General features: G+C 43.1%; 3 protein-coding genes across 6 annotated transcripts in view; all 3 read left to right on the forward strand.

Moving 5' to 3' along the window:
- Positions 1-2,416, forward strand: part of polr2c (RNA polymerase II subunit C) — a 3,391-nt gene extending 975 nt beyond the window's left edge. Inside the window, exons 3-9 of the mRNA XM_068723016.1 lie at positions 1-40; positions 153-205; positions 809-937; positions 1,020-1,071; positions 1,535-1,703; positions 1,785-1,859; positions 1,972-2,416. The exon at positions 1-40 is cut by the window's left edge and continues 29 nt beyond it. Coding sequence (XP_068579117.1) covers positions 1-40; positions 153-205; positions 809-937; positions 1,020-1,071; positions 1,535-1,703; positions 1,785-1,859; positions 1,972-2,116 — 663 coding nt within the window. The 3' untranslated portion in view covers positions 2,117-2,416. The remainder of the gene's footprint in view (positions 41-152; positions 206-808; positions 938-1,019; positions 1,072-1,534; positions 1,704-1,784; positions 1,860-1,971) is intronic.
- Positions 2,417-3,085: 669 nt separating this feature from the next.
- LOC137881307 (diacylglycerol O-acyltransferase 1-like) lies at positions 3,086-13,428 on the forward strand. Of its 3 annotated transcripts, XM_068723196.1 has the most exons (18): positions 3,086-3,450; positions 4,143-4,318; positions 5,701-5,788; positions 5,920-5,960; positions 6,398-6,477; positions 6,963-7,015; positions 7,189-7,294; positions 7,983-8,087; positions 8,168-8,227; positions 8,323-8,426; positions 9,629-9,667; positions 10,051-10,092; positions 10,279-10,323; positions 10,645-10,754; positions 10,844-10,909; positions 10,986-11,073; positions 11,234-11,296; positions 12,913-13,428. In XM_068723196.1, the coding sequence occupies exons 2-18, from the start codon at positions 4,185-4,187 to the stop codon at positions 13,123-13,125; spliced, it is 1,437 nt and encodes a 478-aa protein (XP_068579297.1). In that variant the 5' UTR covers positions 3,086-3,450; positions 4,143-4,184; the 3' UTR covers positions 13,126-13,428. The 3 variants fall into 3 exon arrangements, with proteins under 3 accessions (XP_068579297.1, XP_068579299.1, XP_068579298.1); XM_068723198.1 differs by lacking the exon at positions 9,629-9,667; XM_068723197.1 differs by lacking the exon at positions 3,086-3,450 and having other exon boundaries at positions 4,116-4,318.
- Positions 13,429-15,739: 2,311 nt separating this feature from the next.
- wwp2 (WW domain containing E3 ubiquitin protein ligase 2) overlaps positions 15,740-20,000 on the forward strand; it is a 47,408-nt gene continuing 43,147 nt past the window's right edge. For both annotated transcript variants that reach the window (XM_068723920.1, XM_068723922.1), the window contains exons 1-2: positions 15,740-15,788; positions 17,109-17,190. In XM_068723920.1, coding sequence (XP_068580021.1) covers positions 17,121-17,190 — 70 coding nt within the window. In that variant the 5' untranslated portion in view covers positions 15,740-15,788; positions 17,109-17,120. The remainder of the gene's footprint in view (positions 15,789-17,108; positions 17,191-20,000) is intronic.

The following is a 20,000-nucleotide window of genomic DNA, read 5'->3' on the forward strand; positions in this document are numbered from 1 at the left end:
TCATCAGTACTGCACGACGAGTTCATTGCGCACAGAGTCGGTATGTATCGCTCCATGGTGGTACTTGTACATGCATTGTTGCAGTATAACCAGAGAGGTCCTATGCTGGTACAGACTGCGGTTCAACATTGGTGTTTTTCCTCCGTTGTCAGGTCTCATTCCTCTCACGAGTGACGACATCGTGGACAAAATGCAGTATTCTAGGGTAGGTGTTCTGTCGTGTCGGTGATCAGTGATTAATGCTCACTAAGTGACCGCTGCTGGTGTTTTCACGCTTTAAGCTCCAGACTGAAAATGACTGGGTCCTCCAGACTGAGGACAGACGATCCTCAGGCAGGACGAAGCTCATAGTTCAGATCGGATAAGAAGCAAATCTAGCTTTCTAGAGATACTTCCATCACTGCTTTTTGCCGGAGATATCGATTGCCGATCGTCCCTGAGCTGCATTGGTCGATACAGATAGTTAGTTTAGTTTTTTGTTATTGTTTTGTTATGGTATCTGATCTACATGGATACAGAATATCTTTCACCAACGTCCCCAAAGACGTCCTTTTGCTTTGTTGTAGTCATCTATGGTGGTTATTTGCATAAAAACACACAATTCAAAAGATTAGAAAATAAAAGATTGTATTTGTATTGATTGAAAAGATATCTAGTATTTTGAATAATGTGTTGACGTTATAATTCCCTCGAGTATCTATTTGATGTCGTGTATTTATTCAACTCTCTCGCCCAAACTACATTTGATGACATTTGACTACTTCATGATAGCGTGATCATGACGGTGTCTCCTCTGCTCCTCCTGCAGGACTGTACCTGTGATGATTTTTGTCCGGAGTGTTCTGTCGAGTTGACGCTGGACGTTCGATGCACCGAGGACCAGACGCGTCATGTCACCTCGCGTGACCTTTTGTCCAACAACCCCAGAGTCATCCCGGTGAGTCCTCTGCCCTTTGTATTGAAGTCGTTGAAGCGGAAGAAGAAGAAGAAGCTGACCGTGTTGACGTTGGTCTTTTCAGGTGACTTCCAGAAGTCGAGACAATGACCCCAACGACTACGTTGAACAAGATGGTAAGCTTCAAGCCGTCCTGAGGGGTGAACGCCGGCTGTTAAAGGAGACGTTTCGTGCTAATGTACAGGTTCACAATTGTATTTTGGGGTTCTTTTAGAACATGATTACATGCTTTAACGTTCAAAGATCACTTTATTTTTCTTATACTGTCCGTCTGAATATACCTGGGGGCTTCCTTCATGTAGACAACCAACAACGTTTCATCAAACATGGCCGAAATAACCTCAAATAACTTCATCGAGGTGTAAATACAGCAGGGACGTTATCCTGTGTACCGTACACAGTCTGGTTTTTACTCATACATTTATACACGGAGCTTCATCCGGTCTCTCTCAGCATTGTGTGAGCACCGTCTGCCATAATGCTGACGGGCGTCTTGTGTTTCTCCATCGTTTCATCCCACATTGGAAACATTGACCTTTTTCCCCCGACTCTCTCTCGTCGTTCACTGAAACCACATAGACATTATACTGGTGAAGCTCCGTAAGGGGCAGGAGCTGCGGCTCAGGGCGTACGCCAAGAAGGGCTTCGGCAAGGAGCACGCCAAGTGGAACCCAACAGCGGGGGTGTCCTTCGAGTACGACCCAGACAACGCGCTGAGGCACACGGTCTTCCCGCGACCCGAGGAGTGGTACGTTGTCATTTCATTCATGTGTAATATTGAACGCTGGCCGAATGATGAATTGACGTCTCGTGTCACTCTGGTTCTCAGGCCGAAGAGTGAATATTCCGAGATTGAGGAGGATGAGGTTCAGGCTCCCTATGACCCCAATGGAAAGCCAGAAAGGTGATATTTTATATTGTTATTATTATTCATTTATCATTTCTTTTTTTTGTCAGACAAATATGTCCCTGCTTAAAACGGTCCACCAGCTCATCGGTGACACTTCCCCGCTCAGGTTCTTTTACAACGTGGAGTCGTGCGGCTCGCTGCGACCGGAGACCATCGTCATGTCGGCGCTGGCCGTCCTCAAGAAGAAGCTCAGTGACCTGCAGACTCAGCTGAGCCACGAGATCCAGAGCGACGTGCTCACCATCAACTAAGGGCCACGCCCTAACGGAACCGGACCTGCATTTGTTCTGATACGGCACTGCTCGGGTCACACACACATTGCTGTCTGGAATTAGATGGATCCTCCCCAGGATTGTGTGTGTGTGTGTGTGTGTGTGTGTGTGTGTGTGTGTGTGTGTGTGTGTGTGTGTGTGTGTGTGTGTGTGTGTGTGTGTGTCACAGTGATACAGGACTGGTTTAGTTGGTGGTGGTGTACTTACACCATTAGATTGTTCTTTTGTTAAGTGTTACTTTTTAAATAAATCTGTCCTGAGGAACTTTGTAATAAGTTATTTAGTGTTTCTTTATTGTAATAATTATTGTTTTTGGTACAAAATCTTCAACCGTCTGGAAAATCTGAAAAACACAAATCAGCTCTGCAAAAGAAAATGAAATATCCAGCACTGTGAACTTTGTATCTATACAATTCCTTCTGGCGTGATGGAAGTGAGAACTGCACTTTGTAAAGAACCTCCAGGTTCATGAGTCTCATGGTCAGACAGAAACAGCCACGGTAACACCAGGAGGAGGGTAATGTATTTCAAAGTAAAAGCACGCCTTAGTTGTCTGATGTTCTTCACCTAAAGGAACCACTGCTTCATTATATCATTCACCTCTGAGAATGAATGATCATTTTTTCATTAAGATAAATTATTAGACAACAATCAGGCCGTTTATACTTTTATCCTTGTGCTTCTTAAAGGGACTTAAATGTTTCCTCTTACCTGTAGAGATATTAATCATTCTAGGTTTTGGGGGTATGATTTACTCAAGATTATCTGCAGACCTTGTTTGTTTTAGTGCTTTGACATTTCCCCTTTATATTGGAGAGATGGCAGACATAGGGTTAATACGTTTTGATTTTGGGGTGCACTGTCCCTTTAAGAAACACTCATTCCATTCATTTAGACCATAATAGCGCTAACGTCATTTTTTAGGATTAGCAGATTTGTCTAGTTTACGCTTCAACGTTCACTAAAATGAGCCAACACAAATATGATATTAACGTTCAGCCATTAGTTGCTACAATCTCATAAAACACGCACCAAAATAGGATTCAAATGTAAAGTGTGGTCTACAATGCACAACAATGATTTGCACATTTTCATGAGGAGGCTTTTATTTTGAATGTTCCGATGAGAAGAGGCGATGTTTCGGTTCTCATGGGCTTCACGTGCGACACTTTTCCAGGTGGACTCAGAGGTCCAATTAGCTCCGAGCGTTAACTACAAGTCGACCCGGACAGAGGGCCGCTGCGCTGCCGGATGTTGCGGGACGTAGACCGGCCGGCCGGCAGGGTGCTGCGTGTGTTGCGGGGGATGACGAGGTAAGCCGTTTCCTGTCGTGAGCAGAAGGTCACGCCGAGTTGCGTTTATATATGTCTGGCAATCTGAAGGTGAACGTATGAGCAGCGAACGTAACATGAAGCATTCATTGACGCAGAGTCATTTGTAAATGAGTCGAGGCAGTCTGTCTGTTGAGACGTGCGCCTCTGTAGATCAGCTCGACCACGTTAAGCCGCTCCTGGACTAGAGGTCCTCTCGGTGTGGGGGGACAGATAGCATACGACATGTGGCTTTATGAAGACGCAGCTTGCACGCTAATGGTCCCAGTCCTCGACCCCTCACAGGACAGCGTTCCAAGAAGGATGATGGATCACATCACATGTACAAGATGAAAAATGACAGGAACACCTTATCATTCTGTTTGGTTGAGAGAACATTTTGTGAAGATTAATATACATTCAAACTTTTGCTGACTGCCCATAAAGCATAAATAAAGATACTGATGGGAATAGGCTGTAATGATGTAAATATTGTTCTCCTATATCCTGCTATGGAACAAGGTATTTGGGAACAGAAAATGTGCATGAAGTAGAGGGAAATGTTAAAATGTTGTGATATCTTTTATCTCTCAAATGAACAGTTTTCGCCTTTCTCTTAATATTCCATGTGCACGACAGTGAGACGACGATGAGGATCTGGTATCTCACAGAACAAATTTCTACTTTTCCTAAAGTGAATTCACGCACTGTGTAGAGGAGCGCCTCGGACGACCGCGATGAGGAAGAGGTTCTCCTCCGTCTGCTCTTCTTCCTCGGCCGAAGAGGACGGTGCAGGCCTCTATGACGGTCTCCCTCTATCTGCTGCTGATCCACCCGGTGAACAAGAACATCCCTGTGCGGCGCTGCTCTGGTAAGCTTCTCTGCTGGAGGCAGATGCAACTCTCAGTGGAGAAGGTGTTCACTTATCTTAACTGAAGTGAAAGTAGCAATACTACACACTGTCAAAATAGTTAAAAATGTTACGGAAAATAAATAAGCAATGTATTTTTAGCTAAATGTACCTATAGAATAAAAAGTAATCAATGCCGGGAAATGACCTCTGTGAATGTACTACTATTATAAGTATATATTCATACTTACAAATGATTAAACATACTATTATTGAACGGGCCAACTGGGCACTACTATGCCTTCCATCTACAAAATGTCACTCAAAGAGACACGTACCAACCAGGAAGGGACTCAACGACTATTAAGAGACACAAACGACTACAAAGAGACACAAAACAACCTCAAAGAGACTCAATATTACCACAAAGAAACATAAAACGACTTAAAAGAGACACGTACCAACCAGGAAGGGACTCAACGACTATTAAGAGACACAAACGACTACAAAGAGACACAAAACATCCTCAAAGAGACTCAATATTACCACAAAGAAACATAAAACGACTTTAAAGAGACACGTACCAACCAGGAAGGGACTCAAAATGACCACAAAGAAACTTAAAACGACTATTAAGAGACACAAACGACTACAAAGAGACACAAAACAACTTCAAAGAGACTCAAAATGACCACAAAGAAACTTAAAACGACTATTAAGAGACACAAACGACTACAAAGAGACACAAAACAACTTCAAAGAGACTCAAAATGACCACAAAGAAACTTGAAACGACTATTAAGAGACACAAACGACTACAAAGAGACACAAAACAACCTCAAAGAGACACGTACCAACCAGGAAGGGACTCAAAATGACCACAAAGAAACTTAAAACGACTATTAAGAGACACAAACGACTACAAAGAGACACAAAACAACTTCAAAGAGACTCAAAATGACCACAAAGAAACTTAAAACGACTATTAAGAGACACAAACGACTACAAAGAGACACAAAACAACTTCAAAGAGACTCAAAATGACCACAAAGAAACTTGAAACGACTATTAAGAGACACAAACGACTACAAAGAGACACAAAACAACCTCAAAGAGACACGTACCAACCAGGAAGGGACTCAAAATGACCACAAAGAAACTTAAAACGACTATTAAGAGACACAAAACAACCTCAAAGAGACACAAAACGACTTTAAAGAGACACAAAAGAGTTCTCAGTATAGTCACTGTCAGTGTATCTGCTGCAGGTATAAACATGCATCTACAAGAGGAAATATCTGATCAAAGGTGCAGTCACACCTTAATTGGCGAAGGGATATTTACTCAAACTGGTGAAAAGTGAGCCTAACCCACGATGATGACAAGAATAAGTCTTTGTCCAGTTGTCATCGTGTCCAAGACTCGTTGCTGAGCTCCAACAGCAGCTTCACTGGATACAGAGGCATCCTCAACTGGATCATCATTCTGCTGGTCAGTTTGCTCTCCTTTACTCTTTTGATTATTACCAAACAAACTTTTGATTTAAGGAGAGAACCCCTCACTTCTGACTTATGAACCCGCTGGTGTTTTACTGTCTGTATGTGTGTCATTCTGGTTTTCAGGTCCTGACCCATGCTCACTTGTTCTTGGAGAATTTCATACAGTGAGTATATACATGTATATGTATGCACCCGTTCTATAGGCAAAAAACAATATTATCAACCGTAGATGTTCTCATTGAAGTAAGATTTTCGATGACATTTTCACATCCTTGTTTACAAATGCGCAGATATAGGCACACCTATAACGGCCCATAGAGTTTGTGTTGGTTTTTAGGATTAATTTATTGGCCTCTAATTGTACTTTAATTCAATTAAAAAGCTCTGGGGTGGCAACGTGAGTTAATCTGGCGGGTCACCACTGAAATATATCAACAACCATTAGATTGCCTTGAAAATTTGTTCCGGCAAAATCATTGTCCCCAGAGGATGAATCCTAATGACTTTTCGTCTAGCCAGCTCAGGATTTCAATTTGATTGATTATTATGATTAGGAGTATTATTATTAGATTGTCACCCTTTGATTTCCTCTTTCTAACAGACATGGCTTTTTGATAGATGTCAAAAAGGTGTTGGAGCATCTCATCGAGGACAACTGGCCGTCTGTCAAACTCATAGTAGGTGAGCCACTGCAGCAAGAATACCAGTAGCTCAAAATGCATTAGATAGTAGAAGTAGTTAAAAGAGTCCTTCACTCATTTAACTTTGCACTCTTGTAGCAGACGCTTGTTTTTTAAATTGGGCTAAATTGATTCAGCAGAAACGGAGATATTGTCTCTTTTAATCCACACCTTTTTCTTTTTACCCACAATGCAACTAAAAAAAAAAACAACAGTTTGCTCAGAGATTTAGATATGTTATGCAAATTGCGGCTAACATAGATGAGCAGTGGAATGCAGAGGTCTGGTGAGATCACTCCTCTAACTCCACACCCTCAGATTCTTTGAGTCACGTGACCTCACCAGGTTCACCACGGCTTTTCACAGCTCCATGCATGAAACCTAGTAAGTTAATGTGAGCTCTTGCATGGGATTGGGTCACTGAAACGGTACATTTTAAACACGGCACTCTTGTGAATTAAGAAAAATATCCGCATTTCTTTTCAGCTGCCAACATGTTTGCCGTCACAGCGTTGCTCGTTGAGCGGTCTCAGGAAAAGGTGAGACTGGTGGATCGTCTTTGTCTCTTTCTTTTTGATCAACCTGATTCTGATTTTAAAAAAGTGCACCGTGAGCCATTTGTCACGTCTAAATGATTGCCCTTAAAGGTGAGCACTTCTACTCCTCTGTCTGTCTGTCTGTCTGTCTGTCTGTCTGTCTGTCTGTCTCTCAGGGCATGCTGTCCCCCACCAACGCTCATCGTCTACATCTCGCCAATCTGAGCGCGCTCCTGCTGTTTCCTGCTGCGCTCATTGTACACGAGCGTACAATATCAACAGGTGACCACTATATACATGTACTTCATCGTCACTTCATATGTTCTGTACATGCATGATGCAGCGACAAAATAAATTAATAATAATATTAGGAACAGCACTATCAGTTTAGTCTGTTTTTCTACTTGTTTCAGCAAATTAATAACCTATACGACAGCATGTTTGATATCTTTGGAAGCGTTGCAATCATGAGTACACTTGGTTAGTATACAAAACAAGTTTGCTTGAAATGAGCTCTTATTGAACTGGCCTACAGGGCCCAGGGGCCCGACATGTTAGGGAGGCCCCCCCCCCCCCCCCCCCACCCCCCCACCCTGGCTTTCACCTACAAAATACAAAATGTCACTGAACGGTTACTAGTCTTGGTGGAAGGGATGCAAGGAGAGATTCAAGGAAAGGAAACGAGTGAGGGAAACGTGGATGCAATTTTAAGAGACTTGGGATGCATCCAAAGAGACATGTACCAACCAGGAAGAGACTCAAAATGACCACAAACGGACACAAAACCACTAAGAAATGCATAAGGACTACAAAGAGACACAAGGGGCCTATCGTCTCATGATCTGAGACAACTATAGTCTACAGGCACTGTTGTTTCAAAGCCCTCACACAAATGGAGTTTAGGTTGAAGCCCAGAGTTCTTCCTGATGCTTCATCATTGCTGGGGTGTTCCTGTTTTATTGTCCACCAGGTGGAGCGTTCTTCTGCCTCTGGTTCTCCACCGCTCTGGGGATGAAGCTGTATTCATACCAGGAAACGAATCGCTGGTACCGACGGGCTCCTTTAACTGATGCAGGTACTCTTTGTTGCACTGACTTTATTTCACAACAAAAAACAGAAAGTAAACGACGTCTTTTCACATCTGTGTGTTTTCAGAGAGGGACTGTGATGTTTCTGTTGCTCGAAAATCCCCCAATGAGCAGCTCACATTCCAAGGTTCAGACCCTCGTCGTTCATAAGATGATCTTTGATTTCATGACATTAATTTCTTCTTAACTTCGTCCTCCGTGACTCCGTCTTTGTTTTCTCAGATCTGTATTATTTCCTATTGGCCCCCACTTTGTGCTACCAGAGAGACTTCCCATGCACTCCTAAGGTCTGCATCAATAAGTTGCTGCACAGGCTGCTGGAAATGGTGAGCTGAACATTTATTTGTGTTTAATAGTGAACCTTTTATTTGGCCAGGGGAATCTCTTTTACAATGTGGTCCTAGCAGCGTAAAAGTTTCACCACATAAAACAAACATGGAAGACATGAAAACCTGAAATAAAAGAGACGACGTACTGGACATAAAGCAGCAAAGTTAGGATGACCAGTAGCAACCGGACTCCCTGGAGAGGAGAAGTAAGTGATTTGAACAGGTTATTTGACAGCACCATGAAACGGTTTATAGCCTCAATCATTTTGGCAAAGATGGCAAAACTAATATGTTTGTCTCGACAATAATTATACCTGAGGCCACAACATCCACCAGAAACATGCGTGGCAGTCCACAAATGCCTTCATGACAGCATGAATGAATGAATGAATGACTGAATGGTCACTCAGCGTCAGGACAAGATCATTCAGTGCTCAAATTATACTTAATCCTGTTTTTAAATTCATACATGCTTATAAAATAATGTAGTTTTAAGATGACTCTCACCAGACGAGGGTCCAGAAACCTTCACCATAAACGGTGCCGGTTATGATTATGTATCATAATTACAGCAGTCACAAATAGCTATAGACTGCCTTATTAAAACAAACTAAACTAAAAAGTGTTCAATTTCCTTTTATATACATGTATTTACTGTCATAATTAAGTGAAATGCATGTGTTTAAAGCTAGGGTTGGTAATCTTGATTTAAAAACAAACGGTATGTTGAATACCCAGCCCAGTGTTTTCAAATGAAAGTTTCTCCAAAACGTACCGACTACTGTTGGGATTGAAAGAGAATTTCAACAAATGTAACGATGAAGAAGATTAGCAGGTCTGTCTCTAAAGGACAATAGCTTAGCCTGAGGTTCCACACTGTCTCCTCCTCCCCATGGAAACGAATGACCCGGGATTCTAGTGTTTAGTGTTGACCGGTCTATGCTGCCCTCAAGTCGTTCACTTATTAAAGACAAAGTCAAACAATTTCTCTTTACACTATTACCGTCTGTATGCTAAATGATCCATAGTTCATATGGATCATTGACCCGTTTTAAGGGTTCCTAGTTGTTTGGTGTGGGCAGGTAGAAGCAGGCCAACACCTGGTCCTGATGGGTCTTCCCAGATGAAGTCCAGATATGAAGCGGCGCTCATGGATGAAAACACTACCGCTTGTTAATTGTGGCGTTTCCTAACTTTAGGCGATCGTCATCCAAATCATGGTTGGAATTGTGCAGCAGGTATTGTACAGTATTTTACTGTGTACTTACCTGGGAACTCGCATAGTACAGTCTATCATAGTTTAATATCAATGTACTAATACACAATCATGTAGTGTATCATACTGTAGTATGTCATGGTGTGAGTTGTTGTGTAGTTTACTGTACGAGGTGTGTCCGAGTTGTAGATGCACATTTCATGTTCTGATGAGCCTCTGCGTTAGCACCGTTAGCTGCTAGCAGATACTGTACCGGCTATGAGAAAACAGAGGCTAGTGTAAGAGAAGCTAACGCTAAGCAGGAAGTAGTCACTGTGTACAAGCCTTGCAGAGCCGCTAGCATGGCTGTGAGTCCGTGTAGACGCTATTCCTGTGTTGTGACGGTCGTCTTCTTTTCCCTCTCAGTGGATTGAGCCAATCTTCCAGAGATCAGAAAACTCCTTCTCTGTGAGTGAAGCGTAATCCCTCTTACTTGTGACTATTTACACACACACACACACACACACACACACACACACACACACACACACACACACACACACACACACACACACACACACACACACACACACACACACACACACACACACACACACACCTGTGGAGTTCGTAACTTCAAATTCATGTCCACAGAGTATGGACGTCACGATGAGAGTGGAGCTCCTGGTGGGACTGGTGGTGAGTGTTTTCTTTTCACATTACGTTCTCAAGACTTCTGATATACATCTGCTTTGATTTACCAGAACTATAAAGCACTGAGCTAATGGAGCGCTGCCAGGAGGATGTGTTCATGTAGGCCAACGATTTCAAGACGAGGGAACCGGATTGTGTACAAACGCTGGCTCGTTTCCTGGTTTTAGTTCTTCTCTGTGAGGAAAGTGGTCCCAGATACTGAGGAGCATGTTTGGGCTTGATAATTGGAGATCAAAGTCTGTACGCTGTTGGACACACATGGCTGTTAAATGGTATAACGGTATGTCTAACACATTCTCTTGTCAGGCGCCGACCCATTTCCTCTGGCTCCTCCTCTTCTTCTTGACTCACTCCTACCTGAACTTCTGCGCAGAACTGATGCGCTTTGGCGATCGTCATTTTTATGGAGACTGGTGGTCAGTTGCACAAAAGAAACGACAAATTCTGCACATTGTGGTGTTGCACAGTCAGCACCGCCTCATTGCGTTTTCTCCTTCATTTACAGGAACGCTACGACTCTGGTCACTTTCTGGAAGAACTGGAATATTCCCTTTCAGAAATGGTGTCACAGGTATTATTATAGTCTGACGCGAATTATTACACAAATGCCAAATCGTTTGCCCTAACTTTGTCTCTCATATATGAAGACATGTATACACTCGGCTGGTGGAAAACAATGTGACTCCATCACGAGCAGAGTTACTGGTCTTCCTGATGTCGGCTGCTCTGTTTGAGGTACGGTCTGATCTCACATGAAGCTCTTTTTACTGTACCCGTCAACCACTATTTTGTCTCATGTGGTTGGATCTTACTGTGTGGAGATTATAGGGCTATTGGCCCAAACAAACAATGCAATAATAACCTGCTGTATCGTGTTGTTCTCTCTTCTACACAGTATATGATTGCTCTGCCGCTGCACAGCTGTCGTCTGTGGATCTTCCTCGTAATGCTGTTTGAGGTGAGGATATCATTTACCTGGATGGGGCAATGTTGTCATCTAGCTTTGACCGCAACTTGACCGTTTCATTTACTCAACAGTCGATTCATAAAAGCAAACACTCCATCCAACAGCTCAGCGTAGCTACTTATTCTGTCTGTTTAAGAACTAAACTGAGGGATCTGCAAGAAAAGACCTGGGACTTTTTTTCTTTTTTTAAATAATGAAAACCTAAAAATTGATGTTTTTATGATAACAATGTATCAAATGACAATGTGAAAACACTGTGTCAATGGTCCTCTCGGCTTTACGGAGCTTTATAGTGACTCTCAGCTAATTGTTTAGCTGTCCGTACTGTTTGGGTTCATTGTTGTTGGTCTCACAGTGTCAGCAGACGGCTGTTTTCAGAGAAAAGGCTCTGCTAAACCCACTGTAGCTGCTCAGCGGCACGCAGCAGACACATGCAGTGAGAGACTAGCTGGTGAACTATTGGAGCATTGAGCAGCTAAAGAGAAAGATGTAGACCTAATAGGAGAGTGAATATTCATGGACATCCTACTCGACAGGTCTACTGGGCAATGCAATTGAGTGGTAAAATGCCACTCAAAGAGGCAATTACCAACTAGGAAAAGACTCAAAATGACCACAAAGAGACATAAAACAACTCCAAAGCAGCCACAACAAGCACTGCACATATTCCCTCTATTGGCTCACCACTGTATCAGAAGAAGTACCTTCAGATCTGAGGAGGTTGAACACTAAAAGCAGGGTTTCCTATATCTCTTATGGCAAGAACCTAACGTGTCATGCTAGTCAGTTGACCTTCTTTATGAGAAGCGGTGAATCATTTGCAAAGCGCACAACATGATCACAGAAGTCACACGTCATCAGACCCAAGGTCTGCACTGATCTGTTACTTGTACAGTCGCAGTAATGAAAGTAAAGCCATTAATGCGCTTGAACTGCCTGGAAGATTTACAGTTTGTGTCCACAAGTAATCGTAGTGGGAGGAGTCTGCCATGTCTTTCTAACTGTGTAGAACCTCAATCCTCAAATTCTCTTTAGAAGAAAAAAGGGGTTTTCACAGGGTTCTTTGTAAGACTAAGGGTTCCATCAAGAATCATTTTAATCCAAAGAACCCCTCTAGGCAGAAAGATCTATGGGATATACAGTAAAAGGGAATATACAAGGGGTCTGTGTAGAACCCAATTGGTGCATGGTAGATGAACCCTTGGGAATATAAAAGGATTCTCTGTAGAAACCCCTGGGTGAGTTCCTGATGAAACCCTTGGAAAACCTTGGCCTGTAAAAAGGTTCTCGGTCATACCCCCATGGGTTGGTTCTGTTGGGACCCTTAGAAACTTCTGGAAAGAGGGTTCTGGAACTAGTACACCACAGAAGGGTTCTATGTCAAACCTTTCACAGGGGGTTCTGGATGGAACCTTTCACAGATGGTTCTATGGATATCGCTTTGTTGAGAACCCTTTGAAAAAATTCCAGGTAGAACCTTTTCCAATAGGGTTCTCATGGGGACAAGCCAAAGAACCCTATGTGGTTTTAGTCAGCACTTTTATTTAAGAGTATAGGTTGGCGAGAGGACGTCCATCTTTGAATCACACTGTGACTTTTCCTTCTAGCTTGTGGTTGCGGTACTCCTAGCAAACTATTTCCAGGGAAACTATGGCAACGGCTTAGTGTGGCTGTGCCTTCTGCTGGGCCCTCTTCTGGCCGTGATCACCTACTTTCACGACCACTACGTCAGCTTCCGTCACCACAGTCATCAGTCATCGTCCTCACCGCTGACGTCGGACCACAGGCTTCCCAGCGCAGTTTTCGTGCAGCCTCGGTGATCAAGTGTCCGAAAGAAATTCTGACCTATTGCGCTGTATTTACAAGTAGACCATGAGGATACCGCTGTGATCCACAGTTCAGTGAACTATGCCTGTCCAAGGATACGTTTTGATGTCCGGAAAACCTTTTGGAGTTATAATCCACACCCTCTACCCAGCAATATAGATATGATCTGTAGACTCATAAATGGACATATTACAAACTGGAAAAGAGAACTGATTTGCAACTTGTGCTGTTACTGTATACTTCCACATCTGACAAATGTTAATGCAATAAACGGATTCAGTATTTCTTTGCCTAAATTTTGTACGTCTGAGTCTTGTCGAATGTAACCGAAAAATGAACCGCAGCAATCAAGGTCTGTGTGATCATTCCTGTTAAAATGATGTGAGTCAGCTGCACAGAAGATAAGGTTGCTGCTATCACTGATGTGTCAACAAGTGGGGGCCCTGGTCCATCTGAATTTCATGGACACAATCTAACCAGGAAATACAAGGAATAATTGTACCTCATGATTCAATGAGTCCAAGGGTGGATTGATTTAAAGCAGGCTACCAGCCAATTAAAGTGTGTATACTCCTTGATGATAATTTGTCATAGTTCCTCTGGCATATAGTGTAGACTGAGATCAGGGCTGGACCAAGAACCGAACCGAGAGTTGTCTAACCTCGTGGTCAGAATGAAAAGCTTTGTGTCCTGGATCCCACCCGATCTTGGATTGTCTCCCAGCTATCTCCTCACTCGTCACAAAGATCATGAACTCCTCCTTCAACTCTGGTTCAGTCCCCCAAACACTCAAACTGGCTGCTGTCACCCCACCCTCGAAATACCTGGACCCAACCCTGATACCATAAGTAGTTACCAGCCCATCTCAAATCTCCCGTTTCTGTCAAAAAAAAGGAACTCAAATCCCACTTCATCTCCGACAGCCTAATTGAACTATTTCAGTGGTTTCTGTTTGCAGCAAAGCACTTAAATATCCCTCCTCAAAGTCACCAACGAACTCCTCCTCTCCTCAGATTCTGGTCACCTCAGCGTTACTACGCCATCGACCACTTTCGACATCATTAACCACACCATTCTTCTCTCCCGCCCTGAATCCTCCCCCAACATCACCGATACTGCTCTCTCCTTGCTAAGATCATCTCTCACAATAGTTCATCAACAAGGCGTCCCTCAGGGTTTGGTGCTTGGTCCTCTTCCGTTGATCCTCTACTTGCTCCTCCTTGCTATCATCATACTAACGTCATGGCCCCCACATCCACTGCTTCGCAGATGACATATCGCTCTACATTTGCACGACATCCATAGCTACTGCAACTCCCTCTACTGACCAATGCCTCACTGAAATTGAATCATGGATGTGAGACAATTATTGGTCCGAAATCCCTCCCCAAAACCACTCGCAACTCCTGCCTCACCACTGATAACTTCACTGCTTCTCCCTCCCAACACATCCCCAATCTCTGAGCAACCTCTCTTTTGAATACCACATCAATCAAAACAATTGCACTGTCCATTTCCACCTTGAAAACCCAGCTCATCACTCTCCTCCTCGGCTCATAGATCTCTGATCCATGCCTTCATCACAGAATTGACTACTACCACATCATCCACAGTATTAAACAGACTCAGTACATCCAGAACTCTTCTTGTCTGCTCACCCATTCCTGTTCCAGTGATGACATAATGTGTGAATAATGTTGTGTAAAAGTTTCTTTGAGTACTCTGAAAAGTGCTCTATAAATAAAATTCCATATCGGTAACCCTTAGCTATATATAGGTATATAGGTAATGTGCTACTATTGCACTATTGTATATTTGTATGTTTTAAATGGTGTGTTCTGTTATGTGTATCGCATGTACGTTTGCTGTACTTGGGAGAAGTGAAAAGACAATTTTCCACTGAGGTGGACAATAAGAGTAAATCTCATCTTGGGTACACAAACACATAGTTTGTGTAAATGACAATTGGTATTTGTAAATCTCAAAGTAAATTCAAAAGCAAAAGATAAAACTCAGATAAACCCCACTACCTGTCCAGCAGACAGACAGTTAACTATAGCTAACACAGTGGAGCATTTAGCAGCTGAAGAGCTGGATATTGTTCTCAGAAGATGGAGACCACAACAGACCTAAGAGGAGAGTGAATTATATTGTACTTTAAAAGTTGAATCCTCAGCTTATTCTGCTGTCCCCAAGAATACAAAATAATTGAATGCAACTTTAAAGTGCAACTTTTGATATCCAGCTGACATTTGGGAACTTATCATTACATTTGTTTCTATTTGGGTTGATAATAGGAGCTCACTTGTACCATAGTGTCTTGATATTGTTTTTGGAATATTTGACTTTTTAATTTTAATACCTATTTATTCCGTTTCATTTCTTGCTTTAATATTTGTAATTACTATAATATAAATGCCTTTAATATTTCTAATTACTATAAAAAATAAATGCCTTTAATATTTTTTGCTATATATTCTATTTGATCTCAATCAATAGAAGCTTAACCGTAACTTGAAATAATTGACGTGATGTTTATTTATGACCCACAATCCTTTGTGCAATGAAGAAAACACCTACCATGGGTCACGTGATATTGTCACTGAGGCGGAAATGAAAGTTCACCAGAAACAGCAGCGGAGCACAGCTGAGAAAGGTACGGGAAAGATTACGTTTAAACCTAATTTGAGGGTGTTTTAAAATATATAACGTGTTCTGACGTGAACCACGTAACTATAAATGCAGTTGTACTTGTTGTCAAGTGGTTAGAACGGGTTTTATCGACATGTCCTTTTGTAAAATCCCACTACGAAGCTCGCTCGCTAACAGTTAGCTTCTTCTGGGTGAATGTTCACCAGAATTAGACGCACAGAACGGGACGTGTCGCAACTGCCCCTTCAAAACAAATGCTACAGAGGTGGGGACATTGTTATTGTGTGCGGCAAACAACATTATTGTGGGCTACTTAATGCCACTTTCTTCCAGGAAATACTCGCCTCTGAATTTAGTGTGATTTTTCGTATGCGTTGTATTGGTCATAACGCGCTGCACCATAACAGTGTTTGCTAGCCGAGGTTTAGTTTATAAACGATAACCGGAAGTGGATGTTTTCGCTGCCGCGCTTGACAGTGGTGCTGAGAAATGCCTTGATCATCTTCCGTGTTTGTGTTTTGTGCGCAGCAGCCAAGGGTATTTAAATCCGGGGACAATGAGACGTGTTTAGCCGGGACAGTTCTATCTCTACTAGTCTAGGTGAAGTTCAGCCAGCATCCTCTTGAGTAGCGGAATCTAGCTAATGCTGCGTAGCCGGTCAGCTTGTTTCACAAGGTTGACGGAAGATGCTGTGCGCTTTTGTTGTGATTGCTACGATCTGATTGTCCGTGTCCCCAATGACAGACCTCGAGGTGGTCATTTGGTTAATACAGACACGTGTATAGTCGGCTGTCTTATTACGGCCAGGTCACATCTGACCCATGCACCACTGGGTTTCTTCTGGTCTCAGAGAGGCTGAGATGCCACCAGCAGTCACCTTGGTGAGGCAGCAAGTGAGGTTACATTAATAACAGGATGAGGTCCACCTCCACGAACCAGTATTAGGGTTAGGGTCTTTTCTTAATATGCAAAGTAAAGACCGTTATTTACAACAGCTCCAGACTAGGGTTCAGTTTGGCTGTGTCCTTGCATGTGCAGTCTTCTTTGCATCCCAATCCAGCAGGCTACATCTCTGACTTTGCTTCAAGGTGATGTTGATGGGGGTCTGATGGAAGTCTTGGCACTCTGATGTGTGTGGGGACACACACACACACACACACACACACACACACACACACACACACACACACACACACACACACACACATTCATGCCTTCATTGGATTTTATTTGGCCGAGCTGCTAAATCTCCCTGTGATAAACGTTGTTGTAATGTTGCAGTGAGGCGACAACACCTTTGATATATTGTGTGGCTGTGTTTCAGAGCTGTGAGGTCATGGCAGCTGCCGGCGTGAGCAGACCTGGCGGTGCCCAGACCACTGAGAAGTCTCAGTTGATCTTGAAAGGTAAATGATCTGTGTTTTGTTTTTAGCAGCATGATGTCTTCCTGTCCTGTCCATCCATCACAACATGAAGATGTCCCCTCTGTATGGCGGCCCGGCTAATGAAACCGTTTCTAAACCGTAGCTACTCCCTTTTTAAAAACAACGGCTCAACCTGACCCAACATACTACGTTCCTCTTTCATCACTGCTGGTCAGAAGTAGATATGTGACAAAATGATTCTGATAGCTGAAGTTGCATATCGGCCGATACAGACTACCGATCCGATACCAGCGACGTCCCGATTAATCATTTCAAGCAGTCCGTTTAAACCGTCAAAAGTTCTGAATGTGTATCCTTTCGCTTTGTTTATAGTCATCTATAGAGGTTATGTAAATAAAACACACAACACATTATCAAAGTTCTAATTTACTTTCGCCCCAATAATAATTTTTACTGAATGGAGCTTGAACGCATCATAATGTAGATCCGTTGTTCAGCGAAGCAGGACGGTGTTTTCCATCGGCTGCTAACGGCTAACTAGCTCTCCAGCTGCCGATGTGTTGCTCTCGATGTGGCATCGTCAGGTAAAAACAACAGAGTGCACAAAGGTGTTCAACCAGAGTTGGTAGTGCCGGTTTGCTCATGTGCAGTAGTGGTGAGGCAGCATGCACAGGGTGCCGTTGCTGCTCCCGATCATGTGACATCTGATCGCTGCACAGTACTCGGTCCAGCATTGTGCGTTTCTGATACTGATACTAGAACAACTCTCCTCTCCATCCATCACAACTTAATCATCTCCTGTGTGGCGCACCAACTAAACCCTTTTCTCATTTTTGGCTCTATTCTTTAAAAAGAGTAATGGGTCAACCTGACCCCCCCCCCCCCCCCACAGTATTGTTCTCCTCACTGATCGTCTTCAGTGTAACCTCTCTCCTGACCTGCTGCTCAGACCCTGGATCACATTTAATCATCTGAAGTTTTTCAGAGCACATACAAACAACCACACACCCCCATCCGAAATATGAATCAGCAAATGTAACTGTGACAATAACATTATGTAGACTGCTACTGGTATTATGCATGGGCGATGGTAAACCCAATACATGTGGTATACAGGGCATGTTGTTTGAATGAAGTGAGCATCAATGACTCCTTCTGCTGGTTTGAAGAGTCGTTCTGGTTTGTGTCACTGAAGCTGAGCTAACTGGTAAAAAGACTCAAGCAGTCAGATGATTAGTAAATTGTCATATAAAGTAATTAAATGAATAATTCAAGCAGCAATAATCCGTAATTTATATAAAGCCAAATTCCTGAAGCCACAGACTTTCATCATGTGACGGTTCCCTTCAGCTGTCTGGAGACGTCAGTGGCAACCACTTCTTCATACACGTTTAATATTTGTTGCATTAATGACATTTAGATATTGCTGTCGCAGTCAGAAGCAGACAACGCTGCGTGTGTGTTGGTGCGTTGACTCGCGTGTGCACAGAAACAATGGTGAAGCAAATGACGTCGTTTGACTGCGAGGAGAAAAGTGCGAGCGTCAGCGTAGGTCTAGCAGCTCGACGTGAGACGCATCCGCTGACGGGACGACGACCACCGCCATTCACAAGACGTCCGTCTTAGCGGACGTATAACTGCAGAGTATCGCCATCGCTCAAAATGTAAGGTGACAAAGAATAGTAACCGTATCAAAACTGATGCCTGACGACCACCTTTAAAAGTTAGTGTTCAGTCCTGAAATGATCCTTTAATGTTCAACGTTTTAAGTATGAAGTTATATGAAATGAAAATCCTCAAGTGAAGTACAAGTACCTCCAAAATATGACTGTACTTGAGTTAACTCAATGTGCTTAGTTACTTTCCACCATTGCTAGAGAACAGAATTGTTTAAGAGCACCAGCGTTCTTCATAGATCCAGCCTCTTAGTTTTGCTCTCATTCAGCGTTTTCTTCACGGGATGCAGGCCGTGACTCTGAGACCTGCTGCTGCCTCTGCTGTGATGGGAGGACAGACGGAGGCGTCTCTCTGTCAGCGCGTGTTCATCCAGCCTCTCACGCTGGGAAACGGTCAAATCCACTCTCTCCAAGTCTTGACACTTCCTGTGTCTAGACTCTCAACAGGCCTGCTGGAGCTCAAAGCTGCTAGTCCAGCAGGCTGTAGGCTTCACCAGAGCTGCAGAGCTTCAGTCACGCTGCGGTTCAGTGAAGTATCATGAAAGGTAGAGCGACCCGAGTAGAGACCCGAGTACTGCGAATGGGTTGTAGTCAGGGAATGTCGGGAAGTTTCATTTTACACCAGTATATTGCACGACCCGTTTCATGCATTCATGTTACTAGGTTGTTGTTCAACTGGTGCGACCACTGAAAAACAGCATCGGAGGCCTCATGGAGACCATTCCATTATGACCCCAGACTCATGGAAATGAATGAGCGTCTCTTCTTTCTTCCACTAGAGGGCGATGTTTATTGTTTGTCTGTTTGCTCAGTTCACCACCAACATCACAAGTTCACCGCAGATCCACACAACGTAGTACTATCTAGTGTGTGTACACGAAACAAGTATCATTTAACAACAACACAAAAAATCATCCCACAATGCAAAGCACAAACGAAATGGACACAGACACAGATGGAAAAAATGAAAGCAAACTGTGAATGGTATAAACGGCTGAAGAAACGCCTCATAAAGCAAAAAATAATAATGAGGTGACATTTTTGGAAAAAGACTTGCTGTCTCTGTTTGATTGGCGTTCTAAAGTTGCACTTTGATTGATATCCGAAGGTGCATTTAATGTATAATTCCATGTGAAGTATGTTGACGTCTTTCAT

The sequence above is a fragment of the Cebidichthys violaceus genome, unplaced genomic scaffold (assembly GCF_023349555.1).
Source record: "Cebidichthys violaceus isolate CVI_PGR_0920_01 unplaced genomic scaffold, fCebVio1.0.p SCAF_3, whole genome shotgun sequence".
Taxonomy (NCBI): Eukaryota; Metazoa; Chordata; class Actinopteri; order Perciformes; family Stichaeidae; genus Cebidichthys; species Cebidichthys violaceus.

What these genes read in the sequence shown, in the direction of transcription:
- LOC137881307 (XM_068723196.1), top strand. Translation starts at nt 4,185, where the DNA reads ATGAGGAAGAGGTTCTCCTCCGTCTGCTCTTCTTCCTCGGCCGAAGAG. An exon ending in CCCTGTGCGGCGCTGCTCTG is followed by an intron (nt 4,319 to 5,700) that starts GTAAGCTTCTCT and finishes GTCTTTGTCCAG; the next exon opens with TTGTCATCGTGTCCAAGACT. An exon ending in ACTGGATCATCATTCTGCTG is followed by an intron (nt 5,789 to 5,919) that starts GTCAGTTTGCTC and finishes TCTGGTTTTCAG; the next exon opens with GTCCTGACCCATGCTCACTT.